Source organism: Dipodomys spectabilis, unplaced genomic scaffold (genome assembly GCF_019054845.1).
Source record: "Dipodomys spectabilis isolate Male_0828 unplaced genomic scaffold, ASM1905484v1 ptg000002l, whole genome shotgun sequence".
In the NCBI taxonomy this organism is placed as follows: Eukaryota; Metazoa; Chordata; class Mammalia; order Rodentia; family Heteromyidae; genus Dipodomys; species Dipodomys spectabilis.
The window spans coordinates 17,983,746-18,001,511 of NW_024870679.1; the positions used below are offsets into that span (position 1 = coordinate 17,983,746).

General features: G+C 40.7%; 1 protein-coding gene across 4 annotated transcripts in view; it reads right to left on the bottom strand.

Moving 5' to 3' along the window:
• Nucleotides 1-16,703, bottom strand: part of Znf326 (zinc finger protein 326) — a 35,418-nt gene extending 18,715 nt beyond the window's left edge. The window contains exons 1-5 of one of the 4 annotated variants that reach the window (XM_042680465.1): nt 16,564-16,703; nt 13,033-13,077; nt 3,129-3,164; nt 2,923-3,034; nt 184-589 (exon numbers count right to left, since the gene is read on the bottom strand). In XM_042680465.1, coding sequence (XP_042536399.1) covers nt 184-589; nt 2,923-3,034; nt 3,129-3,164; nt 13,033-13,077; nt 16,564-16,579 — 615 coding nt within the window. In that variant the 5' untranslated portion in view covers nt 16,580-16,703. Of the gene's footprint in view, nt 1-183; nt 590-2,922; nt 3,035-3,074; nt 3,165-13,032; nt 13,078-16,563 lie in introns of those variants that run through there. The other 3 variants (XM_042680473.1, XM_042680480.1, XM_042680486.1) reach the window with 3 other exon arrangements.
• Nucleotides 16,704-17,766: the final 1,063 nt, after the last annotated feature.

The window sequence follows — 17,766 nt, forward strand, 5'->3', positions numbered from 1 at the left end:
ACTGCCACTATTTTCTGAGGTTCTAGAAAAACTTTTATAGTAAACCTAACACATATTTAGACTCAGCTTTTGCTTAAAATACACTGGGATGAACAGTGTTTATTCTAGTTGAAAACAATGGTCTTGAAAGGGTTTAAAAGAGTGACTAGTGAAAAGAATCTGAAAAGATTCTGTTGTACTTACTCCTCGGCCTCGGCCTCTGCCTGTTGATGGTCCTCCAAAAGCATCATAGTTTCTGCTTCCAAACGTACTTTCAGGATAAGCAGGGGTTCCTCTCCCCCGAGAGCCTACAGGTGCAGGCTTCATATGGGGTGAAGAAAAACTGCTGTAGGAAGAGTAATTCTCTCTTCCTCTGTCCTCCATAAACCCAGGCCTCAATTTTGAACGGGAGTAAGGTGCTTCCCAGCTAGACCCGCCCTGGTTTCTACCTCCGAAAGAGTCAAGGCTATTCCGGTAGGAGCTCTCAAATCGACCACCATAACTACCTCCGAAGCGGCTTTGTTCGGGTTCATTAAAACCATAGCCAGATCTGTACAGATCTCGCCCACCCAGAGAAGACCTGGAGTCGTAAGACTCATAAGGTCCAAACCTGGAAAAGTTGCACAGTGAGGGAAAAAACAAAAGTAAGCTTACTAATGTTAGACAATTCAAAAACAAATTATCAGATGACATTTAGCAACTAAAATTCATTTATACCATACTGGTTTGTACAGTTCTACTTTGTACACACTTGATTAGGGCTGGGCAGTTCAATATGAGAACAGATAGAAAGCTATCTGAGACAGTTTCTAATTAATTGACTTTAGTAAAACTTAGTTTAGAAATCTGCTTTTTAGCAGTTTTTCTGTTTTATTGAGAGATTTGTTGTCATTATTTAAGCCCAGCCCTAGTCTTAGAAAAGGTCATTTGCTAAAGTTCACAAACTATTCAAACTTTCTTTGATTCCATCCCTGTTATTGAGAATTACAAAGCATTTGAAATATTTTGGCTTTCCTCAGGGACTCAAATTGAAGACTAAATAGATGAATGCTAATGATGGTACAGAACACTCCTTCTGTACCCCAATAATCTACATACCTAACTCCCTCATTGAGTCTAGAATAATCAAAATCTGAGGAAATATCTCAGGTTATAAAATTTGACAATCTGCCAAACTTCAGCCAAGGACAATAATCAACCATAAATACTTTTTACTTATTGACTAGTAAACCTAACAAATGTAGAAGGATAAACAGAACATAGAGGTGACCAACATATATACCCTCTGTATATGAATTTTCAAGGCAGAAACAATACATTTTATATTACCCACAATTATCTTAAAAACTATTCCCTAGCAGGAAATTATCACATAAAACTACCCTAAAAAAAGGAGCACACAGTCTTAAGATTCAACAGAAAAACAAATCATCTCAGAAATCTAAACCATGGATTACAAAAGGTTGTTTGTTATCTTACAACAGTTTTATAAAAGCCCACAAATACACAAGAAATGAATGATAACATCTACAGAAATAGCTTATGTACATTACATTTACAATGTAATAAGGCATTAGCTGACATATTAAAACGTCTAAATGTTACATTCCTTCAATTATTTACAAATCACTAAATCAAAAGTACTATTTACTTCTGAATCCTAGCAGTCATACAAAAATCATTTCTCTTTTCAAAACTATCATATAAGTTACTGTTTCCTTGATTTTTCTTTACTGTAAATCATAGTGATATACTTGAAACAGAAAGAGGAAAAGTAATCATCATTTAAGTCCATCTAGGAATCCAGATCCTTCCATTTAAGAAGGACAATGGTTTCAAATTATCTCCTAACTAGTTTCAGTTATATTCATCAGGAAGTTTTGTGCCTCAAAAGAAAACCCCCTTTGAATGTTCTTGAGTATGTAGTCCTTTTTTTAACTAGGGTTCAGTCTCACACAGTATCATCAGTGAAATATAAATGTGTTCTAGATGATAGTGGAAGATATAGTATTCATGGCTTTAATACAATTCTCTTAACCAAAAGCACAAGTGTTTTTGGTCGAAGTTGTAGTTGTCAGTAAATAACCTTGCTATACCTCTTTTTAACCTTTTTTTTATTATTACAATATGCTTCACCACTTACTTTAAAATTAAATTTTCTTAATCTATCTTAGCCGGACACTGATGGCTTATGCTTGTAATCCTACTCAGAAGGCTGAGATCTGAGGCTCAAGGTTCAAAGCTAGCCCAGGCAGGAAAGTCTGTGAGATTCTCATGTCTAATTAACCACCAGAAAACCAGAAGTGGTGCTGTGGCTCAAGCGGCAGCCTTGAGCAAAAGAGCTCAGGGTCAGCACCCAGGTCCTGAGTTCATGCCCCACAACCAACCAAAAGAAGAAGAAAAAAACTATCCTAAGTATTTCTTAGAAATTAAATTTTGCTAAACTGGTTAGTCTGACCATTTTGCTGTTTTACTTACAAACACCTTAGAAAAATTTCTTCTTAATCAGTAAGAAAAAATTAGGGCTAGAGGCATGGCTCAAGTGGTAATAGCACCTGCCTAGCAAGCAAAAGGCCCTGAATTCAAACCTCAACAGAAAGTTTCACAATATTACCAACAACATTTTTTAAACATTTTTCAAGATACTCTAACTGATAAGGAGTTAAAAGGAAGAGAAGTAAAAAATGAAATTTGAAAGTTCACTAATAAAGACAATATTTATTTTATACTGAAGTTATGTTATCTGAGGTTTTCCTAAAATGTCTTTTGCTAGTGATCCTGAGATAATCTTTATACCCATTAACTAATACAACTAAACATATAAGGTGAAATTCAATACCAAACAGCAAAATTCAAACATAACAAACCTAAGCAATACTTAAAAAATAATATATCCAGATTCATAGTTGTGTAATTATTTGGCCAAGTGATTAAGTTATTTACCTGCTACCCCCACCACCACCACTGTGATTGTCCATGCCATATGACTGGTTTAGGTAGGAATCCATGGATCTCTGACCCCCATACGATCCATGGCCATAGTCACGGTCCATCCCTACAAGAGTTTAAAAAGAAAATAATTAAATTATGCTCACCTTTACTGGCACTCAAAAGAAGAATATTTAGATAAATATCCTTGAATGTCAGACCTCCATAAGATCCAGGACCATAATCACGATCCATTCCTAGAAGAATCAATAAGAAATTGTCAGTAAAACATATCCTCTTCAAAAAATTAAAAAACTGTAGTAAACACAAAGTTTTCACATCAATCATCTGAGTTAATAATTCATCATTAACATTTAATCAAAATTCATACTTGATACTGAAGGAACAAACATCAAAATGATACTAATGAGGAATCATATTTGCTAACAAAGCTTATTTCAAAGAAAAATATCAATTAAATTTTGTTTAGAATTATTCTCAATTTAACCAATACTTATTTGACTAGAAGACAACTACTACTACTACTAAGGCCTTGTATTTAGTAATTAATAGTATATAATTCATATTTAGTATATAATTCATATTCTTGTCTAATATCAAGAGATTCCTTTTGGGGCTGGGAAGGTGGCTCAATGGTAGAGCGCTTGCCTTGCATGCTCGAGGCCCTGGATTCAATTCCTCAGCACCACATAAGCAAAAAGAAAAAAGCCGGAAGTGGCGCTGTGGCTCAAGTGGTAGAGCACTAGCCTTGAGCTGAAGAGCTGAGGGATAGTGCCCAGGCCCAGAGTTCAGGCCCCGCGACTGGAAAAAAAAGAAATAAAATTAAAAAACAAAGAGATTCCTTTTGTCCTGAGTACACTGTGACATATGCTATTACTATTTGTGTACCTAATTACTCTCAAATGCTCTAAACACATAGAAGCAGCCACCTTTCCAATTTGATATGAATAGTAACTACCATTTTAAAAGTAAAATCACAAATTAGGGGTCAATCAATCTGAATAGTAAGAATTCTGAAAAAACAAGGACTCGCCGGGCACCGGTGGCTCACGCCTGTAATCCTAGCTACTCAGGAGGCTGAGATCTGAGGATCTCCGTTCAAAGCCAGCCCGGGCAAGAAACTCCATGAAATCCTTTTTTTTTTTTTTTCTTTTTTTTTTTTTTTGGGGTCCGGTCATGGGGCCTGAACTCTGGGCCTGGGCGCTGTCCCTCAGCTCTTCAGCTCAAGGCTAGCGCTCTACCACTTGAGCCACAATGCCACTTCCAGCTTTTTTCTTTTTGCTTATGTGGTGCTGAGGAATCGAACCCAGGGCCTCAGGAATGCAAGGCAAGCACTCTACCACTGAGCCACCTTCCCAGCCCCCTCCATGAAATTCTTATCTCCAATAAACCACCAGAAAACTGGAAGTGGGGCTATAGCTCAAGTGGTAGAGCACCAGCCTTGAGCTGAAGAGTTGAGGGACAGCGCTTAGGCCCAGAGTTCAAACCCCCTAACCAAAAAAAACAAAAAAACAAGGACTCAACAAATATTTAAATTCTTAATTCCTTTGAATAAAGGAAATGAATTCTAGCAACAGAAACACTGTAATAGAAAAAAAAAAGCAGTAAGGAAAACAGTAAGGAATACACTTATCTGCAAGTTGACCTATTTCTATTACAATGTAATAGAAAAAAATACAGTAAGTATACAATAAGGAATATATTTCTCTGCAAGTCTATTTCCTAGTCAAGAGGCTAGAAAAAGTAAATACGATGTTACAAAATTTACAGTGAAAAACTACAACCAGTTAGAATTTATTTCCCATGAAGTCTTATAAAATATTTTATTACTATTTACCCTATATTTTATAAGTAATAGTATGTACACTGAAATACTTTTGATATTACAATATAAATTTTTCATTTAATCCTAAAATCAAAGAAATACTTTGTTATTTCTACTGGTTTTTACTTTGAGTTTGCAGTGGCTGTTTTTGAATACTAAAAACTTTGTTTCTGGATGGTTGGTTTGTTTTAAATTCTGAGTGCTTCTGTTTCACTGTAGACTCATATAATGATTACGAAGTATTGAATACTTACCATATGTCAGGCACAATATAGTGCATACACTTATAAAAGAGTAATAAAAAATAAATAAATACAATAAAATAAAAACAATAATAAACATGCCTGTAATCATAGTTACTTAGAAGATTGAGATCTGAGGATCATAGTTCAAAGCCAGCCTGAGCAGAAAAGTCCATAAGATTCTTATCTCCAATAAACACTAAGTTGGAAGTGTAGTCGTGGCTCAAAATGCGAGAGCGCTAGCACTGATTACAAAGAGGCTCAGGGACAGTGGCGAGGACCTGAGTCTCAGGACTGGCCAAAAAATAAAAAAATAAAAATAACATTTAAGCCAGGTACCAGTGGTTCAATGCCTGTAATCCTAGCTACTCAGGAGGCTGAGATCTGAAGAACACCATTCAAAGCCAGACAGAGCAGAAAAGTCCCTATTAAGACTCTATCTCCAACTAACCACTAAAAAACTGGAAATGGAGCTGTGGCTCAAAGTGGCAGAGTGCTAGCCTTGCACAAAAGAGCACAGGGACAGCACTCAGGCCAAGTTCAAGCCCCACAACCAAAAAAAAAAAAAAAAGTAGTAATAATAATAAAGTTACTCTTACATAGCAGTGACTCTGGTTTACTGATCACACAACTGTATTCAGTTAATTAGGAGGAACAGTATATTATACATGATCAATTAAGGTATAAGAAAAAAACTAATTTTTCTCCTAGCTTACACAACAAATTGAAAAGTAATTTTTTCAAAAACTTTTTACAAGAACCTAACAGGGGGCTGGGAAGGTGGTTCAGTGGTAGAGTGCTTGCCTTGCATGCATGAGGCCCCTGGGTTCCATTCCTCGGCACCATATAAGCAGAAAAAGCCAGAAGTGGTGCTGTGGTTCAAGTGGTAGAATGCTAGCCTTGAGCTGAAGAGTTGAGAGACAGAGCCCAGGCCCAGAGTTCAGGCCCCATGACCGACCAAAAAAAAAAAAAAAGAACCTAACAGTCTCTCTATGGTTAATATTAAATGATAAAGTAATTTGCATAGAAAAATAACTCACCTAATAATTTGAATCAAATCAGTTGCTTGAATCACTATAATATATATGTATATATACATTTATATCTATACATATAGATAGTACTACATATAAATATGTATATAGATGTATATATAAAATTCAAAAGTTAAAACTTAAAATTAAAACAAAGGGGCTGGGAATGTGGCCTACTGGTAGAGTGCTTGCCTAGCATTCCTCAGTACCACATAAACAGAAAAGGCCAGAAGTGGTGCTGTGGCTGCAGTGTTACAATATTATTAGCCTTGAGCAAAAAGAAGCTCAGGGACAGTGTCCAGGCCCCAAGTTCAAGTTCCAAGACTGGCAAAATAAAAAATAAAACAGAGTGTGAAGTCATTTGGAAAAAACCTAACTTATGCTCAAAATAATAGCTGTGTAACAGGAGATCTTGAATAGAACTTTCTTTACACCATCTCTGAACTACTAGAACAGCAATACAGGATGCCAGTATCTACCACCTTTAAGCTCTTCAGCTCAAAGCTAGCACTCTACCACTTGAGCCACAGCGCCACTTCTGGCTTTTTTCTTTTTGCTTATGTGGTGCTGAGGAATCGAACCCAGGGCCTCAGGCATGCAAGGCAAGCACTCTACCACTGAGCCAATTTCCCAGCCCCCAAGTAAAATCTTATTCAAGTAAAATGTAAAGCCTTAACCTGTAGGACCTTATAGGTCTATAGTGATTCTAAACCATGGACAATTTTTGACCAAAGGACACTAGTCACATCAGTAAACATTTTGGGTTGTCACAACTTGCAGCAGATGCAACTGACATCTTAGTGCATAGGGGTTAAGAATGCTGCTTAAACCTTCTGGAATGCACAAGACACACACACACCCCAAAATTATCAAATCTGAGGTATCAACAATGCCAAAGTTGAGAGACCCTGCCCTCTATGATCTGTCCTACCATTCATAACTTCATTATCTACCTTATAACCCTCTTCATTCACCCTCTTCATTCATACTAGGCTCCTTTGCTGTACCTAGTATATGACAAACATGTATCCATTTTTGCACTTAATGCTCCTTCTGCCTGGAATGACATTTCTTGGCATCTGTACAGTTCACTACCTCACCTCAGGGCTTCATTTTCTATTGCTTCTTATATATATTCAAATTACCTTTGATTTTTTCAATACCTTACATCTCATCTCTAGCCTTTTCTTCACAGACTGCTCAGTAAAAATAATCTAGTCAAACCAGCCTTACTATCTTTGAAGTTCAGCTGACTCCACTTTATCTGTCTTTATGCTGTTCCCTCTATCTTTATGGAAGTACCTTTATGGTACTCCCTTTTTCTCTAATATTTACATAAGAAGAGATCCTATGAAATAAGAAAACATTGAAACACTGAAAATACAAATTCCTTTCAAAAGGAAAAGGAAAAGGAAGTTTGTATCCTGGTTTTACCTAATGTCTTCTACTTCATTTCAGTAAGATGAAAAATCTAACAATTCATGTATGTGGTTAGTTTCATTTGGTACCTTATACATCTTTCATTTACTAAAACCTGTTAATGTTCTTGGTCTAGATTACCTTTCAGAGGGCATCCTTCAACTTCCTTAAATCTATGCTTATATGTTACCTGTTTACTCAGTCCTTCCCCTGTGACTCTCCTTAAAATCACAATACACACACACACACACACACACACACACACACACACACACACACACACACACACACACACACACACACACACACACACACACACACACACACAGTCTCTCTTTCTTGCATTATTTTTCTTCTTAAAAGTATCTTCTGGAGCCGGGCACCGGTGGCTCACGCCTGTAATCCTAGCTACTCAGGAGGCTGAGATCTGAGGATCTTGGTTCAAAGCCAGCCTGGGCAGGAGAGACTGTGAGACGCCTATCTCCAATAAACCACCAGAAAACTGGAAGTGGCACTGTAGCTCAAGTGGTAGAAGCTCGCCTTGAGCTGAAGAGCTGAGGGACAGCGCCCAGGCCCAGAGTTCAAGCCCCACAGCCGACCAAAAAAAAAGAAAGTATCTTCTGGAGCTGGGAATGGCCTTAGTGGTAGAGTGCTCTGCTCGCCTAGCATGCATGAAGCTTTGGGTTTGATTCCTCAGTACCACATAAATAGAAAAAGCCAGAAGTGGTGCTGTGGCTCAAGTGGCAGAGTGCTATCCTTGGGCAAAACAAGTTCAGAGACAGTGTTCAAGCCCTGAGTAAAGCCCCAGGACTGGCAAAAAAAAAAAAAAAAAAAAAGTATTTTCTAATATGTAATATGTATGTTAACATTTTTTCTTTTCCTTTTTTTTTTTTTTTTTGGTACTTAATTGGAGATCAAGAATCTCAAGGATGAAGTACAAGTTGTCATGTCGAAAACGAACTTTACAACTTTGGTGGGGAGGGGAGAATTGGGTGGGGGGGCGGGGGGAGGCTGGGAAGGGATGGGAAGGGGAAACAAAGGAGGAGACTACAATGCTAGATAAGAAATGTACTCATTATCTTGCTCATGTAAGTGTAACCCCTCTGTACTGTATTTTCACAATAAAAAATAAATAAAAATTTTTAAAAAAAAAGAATCTCAAGGACTTTTCTGTATGGGCTAGCATCAAACTGCAATTCTCAGATCTCAGCCTCCTGAGTAACTAGGATAACAGATTGAGCCACCTATGCTGGGCTTATGTTAATTTTTTATCTTGTTTTCTGTCCACTTCATCCATAGAGGAAGTTGCATAAGGGTAGGAACATGTGAACTGAGTTCACTGCTACAGATTCAGCAGAGACCCAGCTCTCAATACCTAGTAACTAAACAATACCTGGTAACCAGACAACTAAAACTGTCAAGACACTTTCAAGTTGTGACCTTGTGTGTATGTGTGTCTGTGTGTGTGTGTGTGTGTGTGTGTGTGTGTAAGAGAGAGAGAGAGAGAGAGAGATGGTGATTGAACTCAGAGCCTGGGTGATGTCCAACACTCTAGCTAGGATTACAGGTGTGAACCACCAAGTAGTGATCTTTAAATAGAGGTGAAAACCAAAACCAGAGAGCTTTTACACTACATGCATATACTTCCAGCCCTAAAATTAAGAATTCAGAAGGCTGGGTGCTGGTGGCTCACACCTGTAAACCTACTTCAGGAGACTGAGATATGAGTATCACAGTTTGAAGCCAGCCCCTGCAGAAAAAGTCCCCATGAGACTTTTTTTGGGAGGTCGGTCATGGGGCTTGAACTCTGGGCCTGAGTGCTGTCCCTGAGCTCTTCAGCTCAAGGTGAGCATTCTACCACTAGAGCCACAGGGCCACTTCCGGTTTTCTGGTGGTTAATTGGAGATTAGAGTCTCACGGACTTTCCTGCCTGGACTGGTTTTGAACCATGATCCTGAGTTCTCAGCCTCCTGAGTAGTTAGGATTACAGGTTTGAGCCACTGGTGGCAGGCTCCATGAGACTCTTATCTTCAATTAGCCATCAAAAACCAGAAGTGGGGGGCTGGGAAGGTGGCTCAGTGGTAGAGCGCTTGCCTTGCATGCATGAGGCCCTGGGTTTGATTCCTCAGCACCACATAAGCAAAAAGAAAACAGCCGGAAATGGCACTGTGGCTCAAGTGGTAGAGCGCTAGCCTTGAGCTGAAGAGCTGAGGGACAGCACCCAGGCCCAGAGTTCAGGCCCCACAACTGGACCAAAAAAAAAAAAAACCAGAAGTGGTACTGTGCCTCAAAGTGGTAGAGTGTTGGCTTTGAGCAAAAGAGCTCAGGGACAGTGCCCACCCAGCCTTCTGAGTTCAAGCCTCACAACTGACTGACAAAAACAAAAAGAATTAAGAGATCTAGAAGACAAAAACTGTATATGAAAACTTTGATGATGCTCCCTAGAGGATTCATACAGTGACTCTTACATAAAGGCCATTACTAGAACTAAATTAAAAGAATAAATCATTAACCTCAGATCTTTTTGTAATACCATACATTAATAAAGAAATAAACTTCTAGCCACAGTACTTTACATTTCAAGTCCAATCTTAAAGCCTTCTATCATATCAACATACACATTCTCTCTCTGATAAAAACACCAATCCTGGGCTGGGAAGGTGGCTCAGTGGTAGAGCGCTTGCCATGTATCCATGAGGCCCTGGGTTTGATTCCTCAGCACCATATAAGCAAAAAGAAAAAAGCCGGAAGTGGCACTGTGGCTCAAGTGGTAGAGCACTAGCCTTGAGCTGAAGAGCTGAGGGACAGAGCCCAGGCCCAGAGTTCAGGCCACACGACTGGACCCAAAAAAAAAAAAAAAAAAAAGCACCAATACTAGAAAGTCTACTTTAAAATGCTGGATTTGTTTTTTTCAGTCAACCTTCTGAATATTCTATCCCCACTGTTTACTAGCCTGTTAAGTTCTGTGGAAAGCATATGATTTTTTTTTTTAATACTGGTACCAGGGCTTGAATACAGGAACTCACACTCACTTGGCTTGCTTACTCTGGTTGCTTAGTTCATGCTCTGCTACTTGGGCCACACCTTTAACCTGGCATTTTGCTGGATATTTTGGAGGAGTATTTGGACTTTTCTGCCTACTTTTCATGACTTCAAATAATGATTCTCAGTCTCCTGAGTAGCTAGGATTACAGATATGAGCCACCAGCACTCAGTGAATCTGAGTATTTTTTAGTATTTTTAAATAGTGAAGTAAGCCAGGCCCAAAGAAACATAGGTCCCATGGTTTCCCTTATTTGCAATAACTAGTATATGTCTGAGATAAGCAAAACAGGTCAGATAAGATGATGTTAGGCAAAATGAATCCCAAGATAAGGACACACGTGGTTTTTCTAACATATTTATAAGGTGATTTTTTTTTTGTTGCTTTGTATGTCCCTCCCCCAAGGTATAACCCCTGTTTTCACTGTATTTGATGTTGGTATAATTTGTGGAGGGGAAGGGAAAAAACAAATTGTTTAAATAGGATACAGGTGGACCCATTGCAACAATGAGATGTACAAGATGCTTTGTCGAAAAATTAACTTTGCAACTTTGGGAGAGGGGGGAGTATAGTCGTGGAGATGGGAGGGCAGGGATGGTAGAGGAAAAACAAAGGAGGAGGCAACAATGCTTGATAAGAAATGTACTCATTACCTTGCTCATGTTATTGTAACCCCTCTGTACAGTATTTTCACCATAAAAAACATTTTTTAAAAAAAGTGCTATTGGGGGCTGAGAAGGTGGCTCAGTGGTACAGCGCTTGCCTTGCATGCCTGAGGCCCTGGGTTCGATTCCTCAGCACCACATAAGCAAAAAGAAAAAAGCTGGAAGTGGCCCTGTGGCTCAAGTAGTACAGTGCTAGCCTTGAGCTGAAGAGCTGAGGGATAGCGCCCAGGCCCAGAGTTCAGGCCCCACGACCGGAAATAAATAAATAAATAAATAAAGTAGCATAAGCTTTAAAAAAAAAAAAAGTGCTATTGGTTAGCCAAGTCCACAAATCATAATAATATCCATATAACTAAGTTCAAGAAATGGCTTTCTAGCTAATTCTCCAGCTTTCAATCTCATCTATATAAACACTGTCTTCAAAATATACTCCCCAGTGCTCATTGTACACTGACCAGAGTTCCTACATGGTGAGCCCTAACAAGCTCTATAAAATCAAGCATCTCTCTCAATTCTTAGAGGTAAGTAAAATTCAATGCTATTGTAATTATTTCCAAAAAGATGACCATCTTCTTTTAGCAGTACATTTGCTTCAGTTTTATTTTGATTATACTCTGTACAACAGCTGGGTTTCACATCTCTCTGGCAATCAGGATAATTAATGCCACTCCTTCAAATCTTTCTTTTAATGCTTTCTTAACCTTCTGAAATTGTTCAGTGCTCTTTTTTTGTATTATTATCTTGTCTGGCAAGGATTTAACTCTAATAACTATTTAAATAACATGCAATTGTATTCTGCACATCTCTCATCATTTTATCTAGCTCAGCAGTCACAAGCCTAATATATATCATGCTTCTTTATGTGCTCCTCTAAGAAGCTCTTTGTATATCAACACACTTGAACATACTAAGAAAAACAACCTCTAAAACAAGGTCAAAATGCATTCTAATAGCCTAGCCACCTGTGTTGCCCACATGTAATCCTAACTAAGCCACCTGTTTTACAGCCCACATGTAATCCTAACTACTCAGGAGACTGAGATCTGAGGATCATGGTTCAAAATCAGCCTGGACAAGAAGTGAGACTCGTATCCCCAATTAACTACCAGAAAACCAGAAGTGGCTCTGTGGCTCAAAGTGGTAGAGTGCTAGCCTTTAGCAAAATAACTCAGGACCAGCACCCACATCCTGTATTCAAGCCCCAGAACTAACAAAAAAGAAGGGAGGGGAGGCGGGGGAAGGAGGGGAGGAAGCATACAGACCTTGAGTTTAAGACCTGTGCATGTATGTGAGCACAAGTGAATACACACACACACTCACAAGCATTGTAACAGAGTTTGTTTAGTACCAAGGCAATGGTCAACTTAATCCAAGATACTAAATACCAAAGTCTCTGATTAAAAAAAAAAAAAAAGAAAAAGAAAAAGAATTCAGCCACTGTTTTCTAATTAATCGCTCAATGATGTCAGGTCCTTTGGAATAAATTAAAAGAATCATTAGCAAAAATATGTCAAAATATCAAAGCAATCTGAATAATCCTAACTTTTCCTAATCCAAATGCCCAATTAAAATATCAGATATAGAGGCTAGGGATGTAGCTCAGGGGTGGCTAGGGATATAGCTCAAAGACTGAACGCTTATGTAACATCCCTGAAGTCCCCAGTAAGTCCCAGCACTACAAACAACAAAACACGGCGTAGAATATAACAATATTAACATTGAGAAGTGATAAATCAAGAGCCAAACCAATGTTTGAAATAAGATGGGGCTGGCTTTTTACACTGATATTTCAGGTGTATGTATATGAAGAGAAAAATTAGAATACATTCTTCCCCAAAATATGGGCAAATAAAAATAAAAATAAAAAAATACTCACCATTAAAGCCCTGATAAGTATTCCTGCAAGCAGAGTGTGTGTAATCTATGAAGACACATTTAACAGACAATTAGTACAATATTAGCAAAATTAGCAAACAACCAAAATTATATACCTATTTTAAAAAAACACAATTTAAAAATGTCATACTCCATTATCTGCAAAATTGAGGTACAAATAATAGTGGCTACTAATACCCATTGGCATCCAACTGGGAAAACATACATACCTCCTTCACTAACTCCCAAATGGAAAGTTCATTATCCAAATTACAGCAATATAAAAATAAGTTTGTAAGCCTGAGACTGGTGGCTCATGCCTATAATACCAGCTACTCAGAAGGCTGTGATCACAGTTCAAAGCCAGCCTAGGCAGAAAAGTCTGTGACTCCTATCTCCAATATTTTAAAAAAAAAAAGTCAGAAATGGTACTTTGGCTCAAGTGATAGAGCTCTAGCCTTTAGCAAAAAAGCTCAAGAACAGTGCCCAGGCCCTGAGTTCAAACCCCAGGATTAGTACATACACACATAAACAAAAACAGCCTGGAGCTGAGGCTGAGATTTGAGGATCAAGATTCAAAGTTAGCCTGGGCATAAAAGTCCCCGTTTAACATTTATGTTCAATAAACTACTCAGAAAAAGCCAGAAGTGGTGCTATGGCTCAAGTGGTAGAGCACTAGCTTTGAGCAAAAGAGGCTTAGGCACAGCACACAGGCCCTGTGTTCAAGCTCCAGGACCCATAGATACACACATACATAAAAATAATTAGCCAGGAGTTGAGGATGAGATCTGAGGATCTCATTTAACTGTTATCTCCAATAAACTACTCAGAAAAAGCCAGAAGTGGTTCTGTAACTCAAGCATTGAGCAAGAAGCTCTGGGACAGCACCCAGGCCCTTGAGTTCAAGCCCCAGGACTGGCACCAAAGATAAATTAATTAATAATTTAGTTTATAACACCTCACATAACATCCAAAAAAGAGGACCTAGCACTAATTTCTACTGAATAACAAAGAGGAAGGCACATAAATTTTATTCCAATAATATAAATGCCAGATATACCTGAAAAGTGATTCTATGTAGTACTCTAACAATCTACTCCACAAAGATTTCAAGATCTTATCTGAAAACTACATATGCACCTATGTACAATGAGTATATGCCATGGTCCATCCAGGATTTGGCATCACTGAAAGCCATACAACCAATTTGCTGTTAAGACTAATTTAACAATGCTAAAGCCTTTATTTTATTCCACAAATATATCACCTTTATAATAACAATTTTTTTACAAACACTGGAAAATCACACTATAATTGTAACCATTTGGATACAAGAAAACACTGCAACATTAAACAGAATTAGCCTAGGATACACTGTTAGTCAAATTCCATTTCTCAAAGGCAGCAGTGTAAACTGAGCATGGAAAAGAGAATGTTTTATCAGTAACAATGTTTCTAATTGGAGGTGATAATAAAAGAAAATCTAATTTCACCATTATTTTCAATTCGCTACAAAACATTTAAAAAGTATATTGTCTTGTTCCCATTTCCACCCTGCCAGGGCCTCCCCTCTCATGGTAATGGTAGCTTCTGCTGTACCTTGTTTTGTTGGTACCCAATTCAAACCCAGCACATTTTTTTATTTTCCTTCTCTACTCTGGCCAGCTCATCCATTCATAGTTTTAAAGTATCAAAATGAAACAAAGTCCAACTAAACCAAAAACACCATTATATGTTACAAGAGCTGAACTTCCAGGACTGGGGTGGGGCTTATAGAATGCCTGCCTAGCAAGCAGGAAATCCAGAGTTCAATACTAAAAACTCCACCCTCCAGCCAGGAAATCTTAACTCCCTTGCCCCAAAAAAGAAATCTGAAGTTCTCATTTCAAAGCAACTGGAAAGCATATACAAAAGGTTATTCGTTCCTTTTTCTATACTTAATTTGGCAGATTTAGTTCCTTGAAACATGAAATTAAATCTTAAAAAAAAAAAAGACTTTCAGTATGGCTTAGAAACCAAGATTGCTCACTCAATACTAAAGAACTCAGGGCCTGGCACTGTCCATGAGTCACAGTACCACTTCTGGCTTTTTCTGTTTATGTAGTACCGAGGAATCAAACCCAGGGCTTCATGCATGCTAGGCAAACACTCTACCACCACTAAGCCACGTTCCCAGCCCGGTTTTGTTTTTTCGTGTTAGTTTGTTGTGTTTTTATTTTTTTAAGCAGGGTTAGAGGTTTACAAGTTCTTAGTAAACTGGTTTTATTTAGAAACGCCTGGTTACTCAAGAATAAATCCAGTTTAATCACACAAGCTCTCTCTTTCTCCTATCTACTTAGTGTTTTAACTAGATTGTGATCACTTTATCTTGACACATACCAAAAGCTGGACAAGATTCTGGGTTCTGCAAATTAACTCCTAGTGACCTGTGCAAAAGGAATTGTTTAGTTAAAAAAAGGGGGGGGGGGGGGGGGAGGGCCTGGGATTGTGGCTCAGTGGGTAGAGTGCATGCCTAGCAAGCATGAAGTGCTGGGTTCGATTCTTCAGTACCACATAAACAGAAAAATCCAGAAGTGTCGCCGGAGAGTGCTAGCTCTGAGCAAAAGAAGCTCAGGGACAGTGCCCAGGCCCTGAGTTCAAGCCCCAGGACTGGCAAAAAAAAAAAAAAAAAAAAAAAATGCCCGCTGGTTTACTAAGTAACCACAGGGTCTGAAAGGAAAAGGCATCTATCTGATGCTTTGCAGGGCTAGAATTCTAACAAGTTCCATCCACACACAAGCCAAAAAAGTGCTTCGGCTCACGTAGGCTGCCTCAAACTAGGTACTTGAAAATAGATCATTTAAAAGGTAAATCTCGATGCATAAAGATACCCCAGTTTGCCGACCACGATCTATAGTATTCTCCGGTCCTATCAACAGTGACCATATTATCGTGGGTGTCCCCGAAACTCATATTCAACGAAGGAGGCCCTGGGCATCGGCGGAAGCCTCTGGAATTTCTACTTAGCAAGCAGTCACGCGGGATGGAGGGTTAAGTCCTCGCGTGGTCCGCGGGCCGCCCAGCCCGAGGTGGGACGGGCGTGGGAGCCCCCTCCCCTTCCGCACCCTCCCCTCCCCTGCGCCCCCTGTCCCGCCCCCCCGCTCCCCTTCCCCTCTCCTCGGCCGGAACCCGGGGCCGGGCCCAGGCCCAGGCCCAGGCGGACGACCGAAGGCAGGCGCGGGACACCACAGAGGGCCGGGCGGGTCCGAGGCCCTCGCGGCCTCGGCGAGTTCGGTCCGGCGGCGAGGCCGGCCGCGACCCCCCCCCCCCAGGACCCCGCCAGCAGCGGACCTCGGGTAGCCCGGATGGCGGCGCGCCCGTCGGCTCGGAGGCCGCGTCGCCGCGCCGGGCCGGCGCCGGGCGGGAAGGCGGACGGCCTCCGGGCCCGACAGAACAAAAGCCCACACGGCCATCTTGTGACGGTAAACAGACCCCCGGCGCGGGCCACCCCGCCTCCCGTCCTCCGCGGAGACCGGCCAGAGGCGGCGCTTACCGTCCTCGAAGTCCATGGCTGAGGCTGAGGGGCGGACGGCGGCGGCGGCGGCGGCGGCGCGGGGCTGAACGATGGCCGGCGGCGAGAGCCCGCGACCCACCGTCCCACGCTCCAGTCTGCGCGACCGAGAGCGGCGCTACCGGCCCGAGGCCACAGCGAGGCTGGGGGCGGGGCCGGCGGCGCTGCCAGACCCCGCAGCGCGGCCTGCAATTGGCTGGTGTCAGGCAGCTGGGCGGGCCCTGGGGCGGGGGCGGGAAACAGGTCGGCTGTCAGGTTAGTGGGCGCTGACCGGCCGGCCGGGACGTGCAGGGGGAGCTCCGGGAAGCGGCAGGCGGCGGAGAGGCCGACCGCGGCACGCCATGTTTGAAAGGTTCTGGAATACCCTCCTTCTGCCTCAACTCATCAAACCGTAGGTCGACCTTTGGCTTTTCATTGGCTAGAGATGACTGATGAGACAAAGTTTGAGGAGTTCTGGAAGGACGTGCAAGGAGAAATGATGGCCGAATATGAAAAAACGATTATGAGAATGACTCACACTGACCATCGAGCTAGCTCTCGATTTTTCTTGCGTTTTTGCTTTTTCTTTTATTATTTATTAATTTATCGTTGTACGAAGGGGTTTTAATTCCACATGTTAGTCTATGAATACAGTGCATCTCCCCTTCCCATCCCTACTGTCAAGTTAACTTAGTTCGGTTTCTACATAATCTATATGATGCTAGTTCTGATGTTTAAGGTGCAAGTAAAAGAGCTGGAAAAGTTCCCAAATGATGAAGATTTGTGGCAGAAAGAGTCACCCCAAACATGAAGGAAGGCCACACACACACACACACACACACACACACACACACACACTGCTATTATTGTCATCTTGGAAATGGTTATTTAACACTGAAAAAAATCTGTTTGGGTCATTCTGGCTCTGGAGTACCTTGACCCCCAGGTTTTAAAAATCAAAACTCACTGCGCAAAAGTGGCAACAGTGGGCTGGGAAGGTGGCTCGGTGGTAGAGCGCTTGCCTTGCATGCCTGAGGCCCTTGGTTTGATTCCTCAGCACCACATAGTCAGAAAAATACGGAAGTGGCGCTGTAGCTCAAGTGGTAGAGTGCTAGCCTTGAGCTGAAGAGCTGAGGGACAGCGCCCAGGCCCAGAGTTCAGGCCTCATAACCCACAAAAAAAAAAAGTGGCAACAGTGAATTGATT